This window comes from Colobus angolensis, unplaced genomic scaffold (assembly GCF_000951035.1).
Source record: "Colobus angolensis palliatus isolate OR3802 unplaced genomic scaffold, Cang.pa_1.0 Scaffold85, whole genome shotgun sequence".
In the NCBI taxonomy this organism is placed as follows: domain Eukaryota; kingdom Metazoa; phylum Chordata; class Mammalia; order Primates; family Cercopithecidae; genus Colobus; species Colobus angolensis.
Window position 1 is genome coordinate 5,753,083 of NW_012122376.1, and position 17,577 is coordinate 5,770,659.

At 40.5% G+C, this 17,577-nt stretch overlaps 2 protein-coding genes across 2 annotated transcripts in view; one reads left to right on the forward strand and one right to left on the reverse strand.

Annotated features, from left to right (window-relative positions):
- ACADSB (acyl-CoA dehydrogenase, short/branched chain) overlaps window positions 1-17,577 on the reverse strand; it is a 38,063-nt gene that overhangs the window by 10,037 nt on the left and 10,449 nt on the right. Inside the window, exons 2-7 of the mRNA XM_011930223.1 lie at window positions 10,539-10,698; window positions 7,177-7,277; window positions 4,331-4,537; window positions 3,626-3,796; window positions 1,835-1,960; window positions 516-608 (exon numbers count right to left, since the gene is read on the reverse strand). Coding sequence (XP_011785613.1) covers window positions 516-608; window positions 1,835-1,960; window positions 3,626-3,796; window positions 4,331-4,537; window positions 7,177-7,277; window positions 10,539-10,698 — 858 coding nt within the window. The remainder of the gene's footprint in view (window positions 1-515; window positions 609-1,834; window positions 1,961-3,625; window positions 3,797-4,330; window positions 4,538-7,176; window positions 7,278-10,538; window positions 10,699-17,577) is intronic.
- Window positions 17,020-17,577, forward strand: part of IKZF5 (IKAROS family zinc finger 5 (Pegasus)) — a 29,288-nt gene continuing 28,730 nt past the window's right edge. Inside the window, exon 1 of the mRNA XM_011930221.1 lies at window positions 17,020-17,356. The gene's annotated coding sequence lies outside the window, so the exon portion shown is untranslated. The remainder of the gene's footprint in view (window positions 17,357-17,577) is intronic.

Sequence of the window (17,577 nt, forward strand, 5' to 3'; positions counted from 1 at the left end):
TTCTCATTTTATATATCTACTTAACTGTGGCTATTTTATTTCATGTGCCGCCAAAAAAATTGCCCAGTTTTCACATGCAAAACAGTAAGCAACAAATTTTTTATTAACTATAGGTAAGAGATCTTTACTACACAGTGGAATAAATATTATTTATCCTTAATGTAAAAAATTCCTTCCAGAATGAATTTCATGCTTTGAAAAGTAGGTATTTTTTAAGTGCCATATTTAATTTACAATACATTTTAAAAGTTATTGGTTCAGGTATTAGATAATACTTTAATGTTCTCAAAGCAGAAACACTGTTACCACCAGGCCATTGTTTGGTTCTACAGACACTGACATAATTGACCAAAAGGGAATTTGAAAGAAATAATCAGAAGCCATTCTATCCCTCATGTAAGGGAATGATGCCATCTTGTGTCCACAAGCTTCCAAATTTTCACTGGTCTCATTGTATTTTTTCCTTTTCACATTTTAATTGACTCGCATCACGGAAGAGTTAACATTGGACTTACCTGCGCAGCGATTCCTATTCTACCTTCATTAAGACTCCCTATGGCATACTTATAGCCATGCCCAACTTGTCCCAAGATATTGGCTTCTGGAACCTGAAAATACAAATGTGCACTTATTTCTCAGTTTCATTTTGCACGATTCATTTTGATTATGTATTTGTAAGTAGGCATAGACTCCCAATTCGTGTGCTAGCCGTCTCACAGAACTTGCCGGCATCTCTGGCTCCCTCTACACTGTTTTTCCACAGCTCTCTGAGGAAAAGGACTCAAGTTCATGCTGTTCATGACTGCATCCTCCAGAGCCTTGCACAGGTATTGAATGGATGAGTGAATCTAGAGTAAGGGAATCTCATAGAATTCATCAATAACATACATTAATACCCCTGCCACCCAATTCTTATCTGTAGGTTACAGTGTAAGATAACAGATTAGGAACTACAAAAATCTGCAAATACTTGCAAAAACAAGTGTAGTAAGCCTTTCTGCTGTTCAGATCATTCATCCTCATAAAAATCAACTGTGGGGTATATGTGTGTGTGCGTGTGTGTACACAGGTGTATGTACAAGAAAGAGAAAGAGGAAGAGAGAAGAAACAGACGAAAATGCTTATTCACAGTTCAAAAAAATCAAAGAATTAGGAATAATAAAAAACTATACTTAGTTTTACAACATGGGTAGCTGGGGGAGTGAGCAGGGAAGAATGGAGAAAGAAATGGGAAAGTAAGAATGAGGAAAACAGTTGGGGTGAAGTAGTGAAGCCCAAATGACATCTGTAAAGACATCCTCCCCCTTGCTCCCCACAGCCATGCAAAAAAAGATTAGGCTCTGTGATGAGTGGTGGAAAAGCCACCACCACCTGACCCACCTACAGAGAGTTCTACAGCACCAGCACTAACATCCCCGATCTGCTGCTGCTCACGTTTATAGCCTGGCTGTTTCCGTTCTCACTGAGCAACACCCCCATCTTGTGGCCTTTAGCGCACTGACACCAGACTTCCTTCCCTGCAGCCCCGTTTGGTTCACAAGTCTCAAGCTCATAAAGTACACATGGTCAGAAGTACATAAGTTATAAAACATAAATGGTATGAATTCTTGACACTTGCTTCCCAGGACAGCTTCTGGGCAGAAAGGTTTCCACTTTTGTGAAAAGTACATTTGTCTGGTCATGACTAAAGAGCACTGTTCAGGGTTTTACAAAATACTCTCCTGCGCGTGCTTATAGCCACTTAATATTTTGACACCTGTCTTGCACACCTCCTGTGGCTCCACGCAAGGCTTATTTCATATCAGTCTTTTACTGATTAGTCTAAGACACCCACCTTGACATTTTCAAATGTTACTGGGCAGGTGGAAGAAGCTCTGAGCCCCAATTTGTTTTCAGGTTTCCCGATATGAAGGCCCGGAGTATCACGATCTACTAAGAAGGTGGTAATTCCCTTATATCCCTAAAAAGAAGATTTAAAACGCTATTACCACTTGGATTTATAAAACGCCTTGTTTCTAAAGAGTTGAAGTAAAAAGAAAACTACAAATGGACTTTAGTAATAAATACTAACGGACTCAGAATTGCAACAAGGGCATTATGAAATGAGGGCAACTAGAGGACATGAGATCCAAGAACCTTACCATTTCTTTCACTTTTTCAGAGGCCATTATAAATGTTAAAATTATTATTACACGATTATAATCATGAGAATGCCATGTTCTCAATTTAATTTTACTATGTAAAGTTTTAGGCCGGGCATGGTGGCTCATGCCTATAACCCCAGCACTTTGGGAGGCCGAGTTGAGCGGATCACCTGAGGTGAGGGGTTTGAGACCAGTCTGGCCAACATGGTGAAACAACGTCTCTACTAAAAATACAAAAATCAGCTGGGCGTGGTGGCAGGTGCCTGTCAGGAGGCGGAAGCAGGAGAACGGCTTGAACCCAGGAGGCAGAGATTGCAGTGAGCCGGGATCACGGCCTTGCACTCCAGCCTGGGCGACAGAGAGAAATTCCGTCTCAAAAAAAAAAAGAAAAAAAGTTTTAACAATTTAATTCAATTGTTACATTAGTGAAAATATTGTATTTACCGATGAAAAAATGTATTTATCATTTTGCTATATGTCTATTTTCCAACTGAATATTCTTTAAAATAAATGTACTAAATAGGTACTTAAATTCTTCATTACTAAATAGAAAATTGGAAATTCAACAAAATTAAAGATTAGGGCCGGGTGCACTGGTTCACGCCTATATCCCAGCAATTTGGGAGGCCGAGGCAGACACATCACCCAATGTCAGGAGTTCGAGACCAGCCTGGCCAACATGGAGAAACCCTGTCTCTACAAAAAATGCAAAAATTAGCTGTGCATGGTGGTGCGCACCTGTAGTCTCACATACTTGGGAGGCTGAGGCAGCAGAATCGCATGAACTCAGGAGGAGGAGGTTGCAGTGAGGTGAGATCACACCACTGCACTCCAGCCTGGGGGATATAGTGAGACTCCATATCAAAAAAAAAAAAAAAAAATAGGAAAAGAAAAAAAGATGAGCTTACTACATAACACATCAGGAGATAAGTAACAATTGGTCCTCCACAAACGGTCATCCCTCCATATCTGTGGGGGAGTGGTTCCAGGACCCCCCATGGATACCAAAATCTGACAGTGCTCAAGTACTTTACATAAAATGGTGTAATATTTGCATATAACCTGTGCACATGCTCCAGTAGACTCTAAATCATCTCTAGATTATTTGATACCTAATATAATGCATGCACATCACTTTATTCACATGAATTCAACATGGTACTTGGCACAAAGCAAATTCAAGTTTTACTTTTTGGAACTTTGCAGAATTTTATTTTTTTTTACCAAATATTTTCAATCCGGAGTTGGCTGAATCCATGGATATGGTGGGCCAACTCTAACTAATAATTTTGTCAACAATATTTACTTTAGGAGATTAATAAATAAAGCAAAAAAATGTCAGCTCAAGTCTGACATTTTCAGTACTGAGAAGACTAAAGAGTTCAAGATGAAGTCATAAAAAGGAAACAGAAGGATGAAAAGATAAAGAAAGCGAAAAGAAGGAGTTTGGAAAAAGAAAGAAATTTCGTTTTCAAACTTACAATGGTAGGGTCTACATTCGCCATCACCAGAAAGAGTCCCGCGTACTCAGCACTGGTGATCCACATCTTTGATCCATTGAGGACATAATAATCTCCCTCTTTATCAGCTCTGGTCTTCAAAGCAAATGAGTCACTACCTGCTCCAGCCTCTGAGAGGCAGAAACTTCCTACCTACATATGGGATAAAAAAAGTCCAAATTAATAACTATATTTATACTCTGTATAACAAATACTTATGTAAAAATGGACATTTGTAAATCAAATCTTTAGCTGCTTTTTAAAAAAGTCTATATTTATGAAAATAGCAATGGTGTTCTGAAAGTATTATTTTCCAAAAATATACCCTATTTGTCCAAGACAAATTTAAAGACTTACAAACACATACTCATTGAAATTGATTTTAATAATCACAGTGGAAACACATCACAATGTAAATGAAACCATCAACAAAGGTATTAGAAAATATAATTAGGACAAAAAGAAATAATTTTATTATCTGATGATTATTTTCTAAATTTTCAAGTGACAATCAAGAGGTAGAGTGTACTTTTGCAGCAGCATTAATTTATTGAGCATTGCTTGAATTAATGATACTGCACTGTGGTCTTGGATAGTAAGGTCAACATTGCAGCTACTTTTTTCCTGAAAATATTGTAAACTGACTAAAGATAAGATCCATTAGATCAACAATTTATCTCAACTCACCATTTCTGTAGTGAGCTGAGGCAAATAGGTGGCCTTTTGTTCTTCTGTTCCATGTTTTCCAATCAGTGTGTTAATGAGTGTGTTCTGGACCTCACAAAAGACAGCCACAGATGCATCAACTTTGGCTAATTCCTCTATCACGATCACAGTGGATAAAAATGAAGCTCCTGTACCTCCATATTTTGGGTCAACTGCAATACCCATCAACTAAAGAAAAAACAAGGCAACATAGATTAAGAAAGCTATTTTTATATGGGGAAATTTCTTACAAGAACAAGTTAAAAAATAAAATGTAACCATATTTGCTTTTGTCTTGCTCTGTCTCCCAGGCTGGAGTGCACTGGTGCGATCTCATCTCACTGCAATCTCCACCTCCCGGGTTCAAGTGATTCTCGTGCCTCAGCCTCCCAAGTCACTGAGATTACAGGTGCCTACCATCACGCCCAGCTAATTTTATTATTATTATTATTATTATTATTTTTAGTAGAGATGGGTTTCGCCATGTTGGCCAGTCTGGTCTCGAACCCCCGACCTCAGGTGATCCACCTGCCTCAACCCCTCAAAGTGCTGGGATTACAGGTGTGAGCCACTGCGCCTGGCCACCATATTTATTCTTAATTTTAAAATTTTGTATGTATATTTTATTTTAATTTGGTATGGCAATTTTTCCATAGGTAACAAAAAAATCTGTAACAGAAACTGTATATTTGAAAAGGATAAAATTATATTCCATCATTTGCTTCCTTTTGGGATTAAAAAAATAATGAAAGGTAAAATGCTTTAAAGTATAGCTTAATGGAATGAGAAAATATCTTATATAAATATACTTAGATGACCTTTCTTGCTAAGAACTGTTGTTGCCTGCTTAAAGAATGTAGGTGGGGTTTTGGTTTTTCAACATGCCCTACTCATCTTATGCTGATTTCAATGTAATAAGGAAACAGAAGAAAATAGCCTGCTCCTCAATGGGAATGTCTATGCTTTCATTTGGCAAAGTTTCTTCCAGTCAGGCTCTTTCACCTTGACTTTTTCGACAAGTTAATAATTGAATGACCATTCGTTTTATGCCACCTTCAAAAGTTCAGGATGGTTAGCAGAGGTGGTGGTGTTTGCTAGAGTCACACTAGCCAAAGAACAGGTGCCTGTAAATATGACCAGTGCCAGCCAAGCCTTTCCAACAACCCCGTTCCATCACTACTGAAGCTCACAGATTACTCTCAATTTCACAAAGAGAATGTGTGCCTGTGTAATTCAAAGCCCACCGCTGTTAATAGAAGGATAATTCTCTTAGTTTCTCTCTAGACATTCCTGGAGTCACACTATGCTGCAGTCAGGGCTGTGGCTGTTACATTTTGGGCTACAACAGGAAAACAACCAGAAATGGGAGTGACTGAATGGTGATAAAACTAGAAATGAGGAAGAACGGAAGGATCTGAGTTTGCCTGAGGACTGAGTAGGGCACTCTGGCTACCTCATTACAATGTCTTGAACAGATGTCAGAGACATTGCTTCTCTAAAAAAGTCACTAATCTCTCCCAAAGTGGAAATATTGTTTTTGCAAGCCATTATGCCAAAAAGCCATGACAATGGGAGTAACGAGGCAGGTGAGGCTGCATCTGCGCAGCAGCGGTTTGTGGAGATGAGTAGCTGGGTGCAGGCAATGCATCACTCTGCAGACAGCCCCGCTGCAGAAATGACCACCACAGGGGAGATCTCATGCTGTGAAACCGTGAGACTGCTTCCAGAAGCCGAGAGGGTCTGCAAGCAATAGAAATAAAACCTGGCTGAGGAATGGACTCACAGAGTCCATCTCTTCTCCACATCGGCCTCCTGTTTGACCACTATGGCTCCACACAAGATTCCATTTTCCCAAGAGTTCGACTGCCAAAAGAAAGATGGAAGAATCGCTACTACGCACGGTATAAAAAAAGCTGGTTGCTTTAAAACAGAAATAAATAAAACTATCTAGCTAAGTGGCAATGGTTATTTTTCAAATCGGATGGCAGACAAGATTTAGGCCAATGGCTCTGAATACCAGCCACTTGTTCTGGGACATCTTTAGTATTAAAAATAAAAAAATAAATATTTTATACCTCTGGAGAAGTGAGAAATGATGAGTGTGGTGATTTAAAAAATGTTCTTCTAGAAGCCCCTATGCTAATAGCCTCTCCCCTATCACAGTGAGAGTGGTTTTACTTGTATCTATTTCATATGTTGTATTTCCATTAAAGAGCTATATGACTTGGAAAGATGGGAATCTGTTGCCTGCTTAATGTGGAATTCATGTATCACCTCTGCTTCTAAGTTTATCACTTACCTAGAGATTCAGGTAGAATATAAACTATGCTATGAAGTGTTACTATCTAAAGTAGGGTTTCTTCACGGTGGCACTGGGTTGGATAATTCTTTGTTGTGGCAGTTGTCCTGTGCACTACAGGATGTTGAGCAGCATGCCTTGTCTCTATCCCACTAGATGCCAGTAGCACACCTCAGCTGTGGCAACCAAAGATGTTTCTAGACGTTGCCCAATGTCCCCTGGAGGGCAAAACTACCCCCAGTTGAGAACCACTGGTCTAAAGATACAAATAAATTACCATCTTACTTCCAAACTTTTCCTTAAAATATATAGTATTTCCAATTAAAAATGTTAATTCCGTTTTTAAAAACTTTTAAGTACATAAATATTAAGTACGATTTCAATCAAAAAAAGAAAACAGGTAATTTTGACTGGGAAATGAAGGGTTCATTGTGCTATCATTACAGTCCCTGAATTTAAAAATGTGCCTATATTTTAACACCAAAATGTTTTTATAAAAGCTTGAAACTAGAAGAATTATAAAATATACCCCTTGTTGAAATAATCCTTGTATTACTGATTTATCCATTTTCGAATTTTCATCCATGGTTGAAACCAAAGGTGCAATTTGTTCCTCAGCAAATTTTTTAACTGTAGGAAAAAGAATTACTGATAAGTCTATGTTAAAGTTACAGTCACATTAATACTTTGCTGATAAAATTTTACATTTTAACTAAGTTAAAATATACACAGGTACCCTTCTTATATTTTTAAAATAGAATTTATAAAGTTTTCTTTTCAACAGAGAAAGGTGTAGTTCCCCATATCCCTTTGTAACTCTTGATGACATCACAAAATAAATGATATGTGTAGATGGTGCAAAAACACAAGCACAAAATGAAACACGAAAGCCATGCTCCACTCTACCCAAAGGTGACTAATTTTAAATTTATTATGTATTCTTTCTGAAAACTTTTCTTTGAAAATCATCTATACTTACCTGTACACACGCAGGTTCACACATAGGAATCAGGAGATACACATTGGTGTGTGCCTTGCTTCCCTCAACTATATCTTGATGATCTTTCTATGTCAGCATATCCCATCTAACCTGGTCCTTTTCATAGCTGTGTGGTCATACAGAACAGGGTTTCTCCACCTCGGCACTATGGACATTTTGGGGCAAGTGAGTCTTTGTTGTGAGGCTGTTCTGTGCATTGCAGGATGTTGAGCAGCATCCCGGCCTCTACCCCACTAGCTGCCAGGAGCATCCCCACTTCTAAGTTGTGGCAATCAAAAATGTCTCTAAATATTGGTAAATGTCCTCTGGGGGCGAGCTTGCCCCGGTTGAAAACCACTATTTCATTTTTTAATGTTTTTAAGACTTAGATGCATTTAGAATTCATTTTGATGAAAATACCTTCTTAGGGTTACTACCAACGTAACCAAGTCGGTAGAGAAGGCAACAGGGTTAAACTCAGAGTTTAGTGCATGCGACTTGCTTCAGTATTCCTTTGTTTCTGCACGGGCGACTCCCATTATGTAGAATCTCTTCCCTTCCCTTGTCCAACTGGCCAACTGCACTTTGTCCTTCATGGTACAGCTCAAGCTCCACACTCTCTGAGAAGCCTTTCCTGACTGCTTCCTTAGCCCGCTTCTGCCACACCTAGCAAATTCTAGGTGTCCTCTGCTTTGCTCCCCAAATACCTCCATGACATTTACCATGTTATTTTGAAACTATTTCCTTTATTTGACTGTCTTTGCCACTAGACTCTGAGTTCCTTAAAAGCAGTGATATTTTTTCTTGCCCATCTTTATTGCTTCTGTGCTTAGACTAGGTGGGTACTAAAGAAATAAATACGACTGAAGACAGAGAATCAAGATACTCTAAGCAAATTCTTTGATTTATGTAAAACTATTTGACGACTCACCCTGTTTTTCCTTAGCCATCCCAAATTCACTTCCCTGAGACCATATCTAAAAGGTGAGGGAACAAAGGAAAAGAAATTTACTAGCTGGGTGCAGTGGCTCAAGCCTATAATTCCAACACTCTGAGAGGCCGAGGTTGGTGGATCACCTGAGGTCAGGAGTTCGAGACCAGCTTGGCCAACATGGTGAAACCCCATCTCTACTAAAAATACAAAATTAGCCAGGCGTGGTGGCACGCACTTGTAACCCCAGCTACTTGGGAGGCTGAGACAGGAGAATCACTTGAACCCAGGAGGCAGAGGTTGCAGTGAGTCGAGATAGTGCCATTGCATTCCAGCCTGGGCAAAACGAGCAAAACTCCATTTCAAAAAATAAATAAAGAAAAGAAATTTACTTATTGTGACAGAGTTCTAAGACAGTGCCAAGATTCCCAGCCGCTGGTGTATACATGTCCTCTCTCAGTTATTCAGACATGAATCTAAGTGCTGCTGTGAAGTTGATTTTACAGGTACAATCAAGCTCCCAAATCAGCTGACCTTAAAACAGGGAGATGACAGTTGGGGGGCCTGACCTAATCAGGCGAGCCCTGAAGAAAGATGGGGCTCTTTCTGGTCAAACACGTTTTAAGGATGAGAGAGACTTGATGCTGGGAGGGAAAGTTACTGGTTTTGAAGATGGAGGGAACCACATGGCAAGGAATACAGAGGCCTCCAGGAGTTGGGGACAACCTCTGGCTAACAGCCAGCTGGGCAACAAGACCTCAGCCCTGCAACTGCAAAGCACTGTGTACTGATACAACCATGGGAGCTTGGAAGGACCTTGAGCTTCGGACAAAAACACAGCCCAACTGACACACTGATGTTGACCTTCTGAGACCCTGAGCCTGGACTTGCTCCAGCTGGACTTCTGACCTACAGACTGAGCCACTATACGGGCGCTGTTTTAACTTGTTAAGTTTGGAGTGATTCAATACCCAGCAATAGAAAACGAATACACTTACCATCCATATTCTCTAAGAACAACATTCTGATGTTCTGCTACGGATTTTTAAATAGATCATAATTTTACATCTACACCTATACCTATAAATAAATGAATGCAAACTGCTTTAAGGTTTAGTGGTATACAACTTCTGCTTCCTTCGGGCACCCTGTTTCAACCACAGGTGTTTCATAGATAAAGGTAAAATTTAAATTCCACATAAAGTATGAAAACCCACTGTCTAGGCCGGGCATGGTGGCTCACGCCTGTAATCCCAGCACTTTGGGAGGCCAAGGTGGGCAGATCACGAGGTCAAGAGATCGAGACCATCCTGGCTAACACGGTGAAACCATGTCTCTACTATCAAAAAAAAAAAAAATACAAAAAGCTAGCCAGGCGTGGTGGCACGTACCTGTAGTCCCAGCTACTCAGGAGCCTGAGGCAGGAGAATTGCTTGAACCCAGGAGGCACAGGTTGCTGTGAGCCAAGATTGTGCCACTGCCCTCCAGCCTGGGTGACAGAGTGAGACTCCGTCTCAAAAAAACAAACAACAACAACAACAAAACCCACTATCTAAAGAAAAGTGGAATATAAATGTACTTCTAACTCTGCAAGGCTATATAAGAAACTGGTAACAAGGTGGCAAGAACTGGGGAACTACAGAACATGGGCAGGAAAGCCTTCACTTTTAACTACATAGCCTTTTATTCTGTCATTTTAATCTTGGATATGCATTGCTTTTCTTCAAAAAGAATTTATGTCAAAAAAACTACATTCACAAATTTAGATGAACGTATCTTTCAATCCTGTCATATGTGACTTCATATTGTAGACCCAATTCATGACCAGACGAATAATAAGGTGACATTTGTCCAGCTATTCAGGACACTGAAGCAGGATAGCTTGAGCCCAGAGGTGGGGCTGCAGGGAGCCAGGATTGCGCCACTGTGCTCCAGAGATCCTGTCTGGGGAGAAAAAGGTGATACTCATAAATTTACTTACCTGAACTCTTTATCATCATCTCCTCATCTGTGAGTGTTTGCAGGGGAGCCAAGTGTAATCCATTATTTGTTATATCGAGTAGAGCTTCTGACTGGGAAGATTTTGAGACATGAGGAGGAATCTTCCAAGAAGACAAACAAGTTGGGAAATTTCTTCTTAGCTGTAGGAACAGCCCCCATTAAATAGGGAACATATATACACACACACACACAAAAAGGTACTCGAATATCATTTTCTTTGGGAATAACTTTATAACCCATTCTTATATTTCATGTCACCAAAACAAGGAAACTTAACCTAGTGCATTTTAAAATTCAGTCTTTTAAACATAACACAAATTAGTTTGTTAACATGACGTGATACCTTCTTTATCCAGCAATGAGCTATTTTAAATAAACAAATTTCCTAGATAATTAACTTTTACCAATAAAGGAGACAGAACTTTCTCAAAAGATTTCATTCTCCAATGTACTTCACATTTCACTGACTTTTTAGAAAGGGAAACTGGAACTATAACACCACTGATGTCTAAAACTGACCATTGTCAAGAGCCTTCTCTTGCGAGGGCACAGAGCTACCTGCCCTGCTCTGAGTGGGCCCAGGGAGCTGGTGATGACATAGAGATACCTGCCCTGTGCTGAGTGAGCCCGGGCAGCTGGGCTTTTGTAATTTCCGTGGCCAATTTTTTTTCCAGCATCTTACAGGCAGCATAAAGATTAAGAAAATAAGCTCTGAAGTCTGAAAGAACTAGTTTCAAATCCTAGCTTCTGATATTTAAGTTATGTGATCTCGGGCAAGTGATTTTTAACCTCTCAGTTAAAACCTCTCAGAATCTCAGTTTCCTTACCTGTAAAATGCAAATACCAACCTCTTGGAGTTTTGTGAGGATTAGTAAGACCATCCATAAAAGGGCTTAGCCTATAGTAAGAGATCAATACACCGTAATGACTATTTCTACCACAGCTGCTAAGAACACAGAAGTGGAGGTGGTCATTAGAGAAACAGCAACAGTAACGATCTAGTTAACCTGCCAACCATCATCGCCCGCCATGAGAGTGCCTTCCTGCTACAATGTCCCAAATCCTTTAACAAACGTAGTAACATACTGAAATATGTTTTCTCAGTATTTTGATTATACACTGAAAAGTCAAGAAAAAGAAACTGTGCACGAGTCACTGCGTTTGAAACCACTGTCAATCTTGGCTGCACGTTGGTCAATCTTTGCAACTATGTGCCTAGGAGCAGACATACTCTGCTCTGGATTCACCTGGGAACGAGAAACATTGGCCAGTCAGAAGAAAAGTGGTATGCATCTCCATTTTCCTAGCTAATTGTTTTGTTTTGTTTTCAGAAGTAGGAGTTGGTTTAGGGCAAAGTTGCATGGAACATTTTTTCTCATTAAAGACAGAGTTGGGACAGGAAAACTTTGGGCTAGAAAGGAGGACAAAGGGGACATAAGGTATTTTCTTCTTGATGAGATGGACAGCAAGAGTTAAAAAGAAGGATAAAGGAGAAGTGAAGTAAGAATCGAGGTGCAAAGGGGCTCAAGGGGAAGAATGCCGCTAGCAGCAGCAGGAGAGAATGGTCGGTGGCAGCTGGCACGAAGAAAGAAGGAAGAAAGGGGGGAAAGAATAGAAATTGGAGGCCAGGCATGGTGGCTCACGCCTGTAATCCCACCACTTTGGGAGACCGAGGTGGGCGGATCACCTGAGGTCGGGAGTTCGAGGCCTGCCTGACCAACATGGAGAAATTCCATCTCTACTAAAAATACAAAATTAGCCGGGCGTGGTGGTGCATGCCTGTAATCCCAGCTACTTGGGAGGCAGAGGCAGGATAATCACTTGAACCTGGGAGGTGGAGGTTGTGGTGAGCCAAGATCGCGCCATTGCACTCCAGCCTGGACAACAAGAACAAAACTCCGTCTCAAAAAAAAAAAAAAAAAAAATTGGAGAAGGAAGAGAGGTAAGCATGGGGGCCAAGTCTGCTCACTGGCTGGTGGTGGAGCCTTGAATGGGGTTCTTGATATATATTTGAACGAATGAAAGAATGCATCAACTAGTCTTCTTCACAAAAGGCTCATGAAACTTACCTACTACATTTCAAAAACTATAATACATTGCCCACATTTCTTACTTCTAAGGGAGATTATTTACTTCACTAAATCCATGACAGAATTCTGTGTGTCTGTTAGTTAATATATCACCTTTGTACCTAAGTTTATATTTAAAAGAAAGCTCACGGGGCCGGGTGCAGTGGCTCACACCTGTAGTCCCAGCACTTTCGGAGGCTGAGGCAGGTGGATCATGAGGTCAGGAGTTCAAGACCAGCCTGGCCAAGATGGTGAAACCCCATCTCTGCTAAAAACTACAAAAATTAGCCAGGTGCAGTGGCAGGCGCCTGTAATCCCAGCTACTCAGGAGGCTGAGGCAGGAGAATTGCTTGAAACCCGGTGGCAGCGGTTGCTGTGAGCTGAGATCACACCACCGCACTCCAGCCTGGGCGACAAAGTGAGACTCCATCTTAAAAAAAAAAAAAAAAAAGAAAGCTCACTACTGAGAAATGTAAAAGCCAGTGGATCTTACATTAATACCTATTTTTCCCACAACTGCGAGCCTCTTGGTTTCAATACTGCTACTGACAAAGTATAGGACCACTCAAAACATAGCAGTGATTTTAGATTCATAGACACGATAACAGAGACAATTATACTTTAAAAGGTAAGAAATGGTATAGGATCACAGGGTAAGATTATTAAAGATACTCTTCATAAAATACAGTGACAATATGCTAAGTGAATGGAATCCATTTTTGAGCAAAGCATTGAGAGATATAACCTAACGTTTTTCGGCAGAAGAAATTTTCCATTTATTAATACTATGACAGTCTTTAATAAAAGAAACTTTTCTTTTCCTTGCCTTTGACTGCACAGCCTGATGTTTTGATGTTGATTTTCTAATGTCCCCTGGCCTTCAGTGTTGACCTCAGCCTTTGCAGCTTTGGTGTCCACTCCATCAAGATGATTTTCCACAGTTATAACCCATTGCACCACATCATCACATTTTTTTGTATAGAACAGCAATTGCTACTTGAATGGAATAATGGTTATTTATGCCTTGCCAAATACTTTCCAGAGCTTGAGTCTGATCTGTTTCTTACTCAATTGACCAGAGTTCTGTTGTACCTAGAAGTGTTGATGATCAAGTCTGGGCCTCTGTGGACAGAACAATCAAGTCCATGAACTTGGACAAGGGTAAAATTACATCCTTATTTCACTAACCTCTAACTAAAATACAGCATTTCCTTCTATTATGAATGTAAGCAACAAGTTACAGTAGTCTTAGCAGTATCTGTGACTCTGTCATCAAAAGAAATTACAGATACTTTTATATCACATTGATTTGGTACAAATATTTTGAAATATTATTGTGCTCTTCGTTACTTCAAATTCACAGCAGTTATCTGTGAATAGAACTACTGCCAGATCTTATTTAATTAACAAACACACATTACTATATCACAATTAAAAAGTATTTTTATATCCAGCATCTTTGGGGGAAAAAATAGATTTCCCTTGTAACTCTCTATATTTTATGCACTTTGAATCATTGAGAAAAGGTCTGTAAACTTTACTACATTGTTGTTTATTCTTCATTCAAGACACAAAGAAGGTTAAGAACTCCTGACTGTGGAATGTTCTGGTAAAGGCTCTTTTGCCAGTTAGTAAAAGAATTGAGTTAGTTCCCTTCCTCCATTATGCTCCAGCATAATGAAGTATTGCTCTAAACATCCTTAAAGTGCTTTAAACCTAGAAGCTTTCACAATATATGAAAGGCAAAGGAAGATGTATCAGAGGTGTTGTGTTGTCTCCTGAAGCTTCTCCCCAACTACCTGACCCTTAAGAGTTAGGAAGGGTTGTGGGGAGAAAGAAGAAAATCTTTTTTTCTTTTTTTCTTTTTTTTTTTTGAGACAGAGTCTCGCTCTGTCACCCAGGCTGGAGTGCAATGGTACGATCTCGACTCACTGCAAGCTCAGCCTCCCAGCTTCAAGTGATTCTCATGCCTTAGCCTCCTGAGTAGCTAGGATTACAGGTATGCACCACCACACCCAGCTAATTTTTTCTATTTTTAGTAGAGATGGGGTTTCACTGTGTTGGCCAGGCTGGTCTCCAACTCCTGGCCTCAAGTGATCCGCCCATGTCGGCCTCCCAAAGTGCTGGGATTACTGGCGTGAGCCACCATGCCCAGCTAGAAAGGAAAAATTCTTACACTGTGTGGGTTGAGTATATAAATCACTGTTGCAATCACTTTGGACAATTTAGTGATAGTAAAGATAAAAACATATGCCATGGTTTGCATGTTCCCTTCTAAAATTCAGATGTTGAAATTGAATGTCATAGTATTGAGGGGGCGCCTTTAAGAGGTGATTAGGTTATGAGAGCTCCTCTTTGGGAATGAGACTAAGGCCCTTATAGAAGAGGCTTCACACAGCATCAGCCCAGCCCTTCTGTTCTGCCAAGTGAGGATGTGGGAAGAAAGCCTTCCTCAGACAACTGAACCTGCCTGTGAATGGATCTTGGAATTCCCATCCTCCAGAACTATGAGAAATAAATTTGTTTTCTTTATAAGTACCCAATCTATGGTATTCTGTTACAGCAGCACAAAGTGAACTAAAACAACATATTTACACTAAGACCCAGTAATTTTACTTCAGTTCATATGCACAAGTAGACATGTGCAAAAAGATGCAGTGATTTTTATAAAGGCAAAAAACTAAAAATCCAATTATCTGTCAACAAAGCGATGCATAAATTGTCATATATTGACACAACAGAATATCTTACAGCAGTTAAAGGGAACTAGGGAGCTACGTGGATCAACATGCATAAATCTTGAAAATACGGTATAGAGTTAAAGATGCAGTTAGCGAGAGGATTTGTTCAGGATGACAGCATTTATGTACGCTTTAAAACACCAAATGATAGTATACATTCTTATGAGGACATAAAGATATAGCAAAATTTAAAAAACACCAACAGGAAGCATACAGATGAGCTTCAGGATGGAGGTTATATCTGAGGAGAGGGTGCAAGTGTGAGTTTTGTGGTAGCATTGTTTTATTTCTTTTTTCTTTTCTCTCTCTCTCCTTTTTTTTTTTGAGACAGAATCTTGCTTTATCACCCAGGCTGGAGTACGGTGGTGTGGTTTCAGCTCACTACAAACTCCGCCTCCCGGGTTTAAGTGATTCTTGTGCCTCAGTCTCCAAGTAGCTGGGACTACAGGTATATGCCACCACGCCCAGCTAAGTTTTGTATTTTTAGTAGAGACAGGGTTTCACCATGTTGGCCAGGCTGGTCTCCAACTCCTGACCTCAGGTGATCTGCCCGCCTCAGCCTCCCAAAGTGTTGGGATTATAGGCGTGAGCCACCACCACACTGGGCCAGGCACTCTTATATTTGTGCTTCTCTTCCTATGCGTTTGAGCATGTTTTCATATGTCTACAAACTATTTGTATTTCTTTTTCTGCATACAGCTTATTCATGTTCTTTGCCCATTTTTCTATTCAATGTGTTTTTCTGTTCCCATTGATTTCTAGGAACTTTATACAAATTAGGCAAATTGGCTCTTTGGTGGCAGGAATTGCAACTTTTAAAAAAGCCAGGTTGTGATTTGTCTTTTGACTTCGCTTATAGTTTTGGGTGTTTTGCCATGCAAATGCATTATTTTATTTATTTATTTATTTTTTGTGACAGGGTCTCACTTTGTCACCCAGGCCGGAGTGCAGTGATGTGATCACAGCTAACTGCAGTCTTGACCTCCCGGACTCAGGTGATCCTCCCACCTCAGCCTTCCAAGTAGCTGGGACTATAGATGCACACCTTTCCCAGCTAATTTTTTGTTGTTGTTGTTGTTGCGGAGACAAGGTCTCGCTATGTTGCCCAGGCTGATGTCAAACTCCTAGATTCAAGTGATTCTTGTGGCTTGGCCCCTGCAAAGTGCAGTGATTGCAGACATGAGCGACTGTGCCTGGCCTAAAAGCCTTTTATTTTTATTAATTACTTTTTCTTCAGGGTGATCTGGTTTAACATTTGTTTTGTTTTGTTTTTGTTTTCAAGACAGTCCCACTCTGTCACCCAGACATGAGGGCAGTGGCACGACCACTACTCACTGGAACCCCAACTTCCCAGGGTCAAGTGATCCTCCCACCTCAGCCTCCCGGATAGCTGGGACTGAGGCAGGAAATAGGGTCTGCAGGCAGGGAACCTAAGGGCTTCCTAGAACTAAATTAAATGGAAAGCCCCCAACCTTCTAAAGCCAAGTAAATAATTTTGTAACTCTACTTCAGCTATGGCAGGAAACATCATACACCAAGTAACCAACGGGAAACCTTGAGAGTATATTTGAACCCTAGAAAATTCTGTAACTGGGCCCTTGAGCTGCTTACTTGGGCCCGCCCCCACCCCGTGGAGCGTGCTTTCATTTTCAATACATCTCTGCTTTTGTTGCTTCATTCTTTGCTTGCTGTGTTTGTGCATTTTGTCCAATTCTTTGTTCAAAATGCCAAGAACCTGGACACCCTACACTGGGAACATGTTTTGGTTAGCCAGCCAGGTGGTAAGCCCAAAGTGTGGGGTTTATTTTTCACCTGTTCCTTTCTGCACCATCCAGGGGAATCTCTCTCTCTCTTTTCCTTTCCAACTCAGGATCCTTGGTGGGCAGCATCTAAACATGGAGGCAACTGCAGGTTTCTGGCCAGGGCCACTCTCCAGTGTTGCCCGAAGGCCAAGGAATGAATAAGGATAGTTGCCCTCCCTGGAAGAGGTAAGGACTCTTTTCTATCATTTCCGGTTGTGGTCCCCAATCCCTACATGTGGTGCAGCTAATCTGGACTGAACTCGAACACATTTGAGTTCTCTTCTTATGCTAAATTCTTCCCTTCCCCTATTTGACTGGCTAAGGACAAAAGAAACCCACTCAGCCTCCAGTGCCTATCATTACAGTTCATGACTATCACTTTAGTGGAACGGGAAGCATGGGAAAGC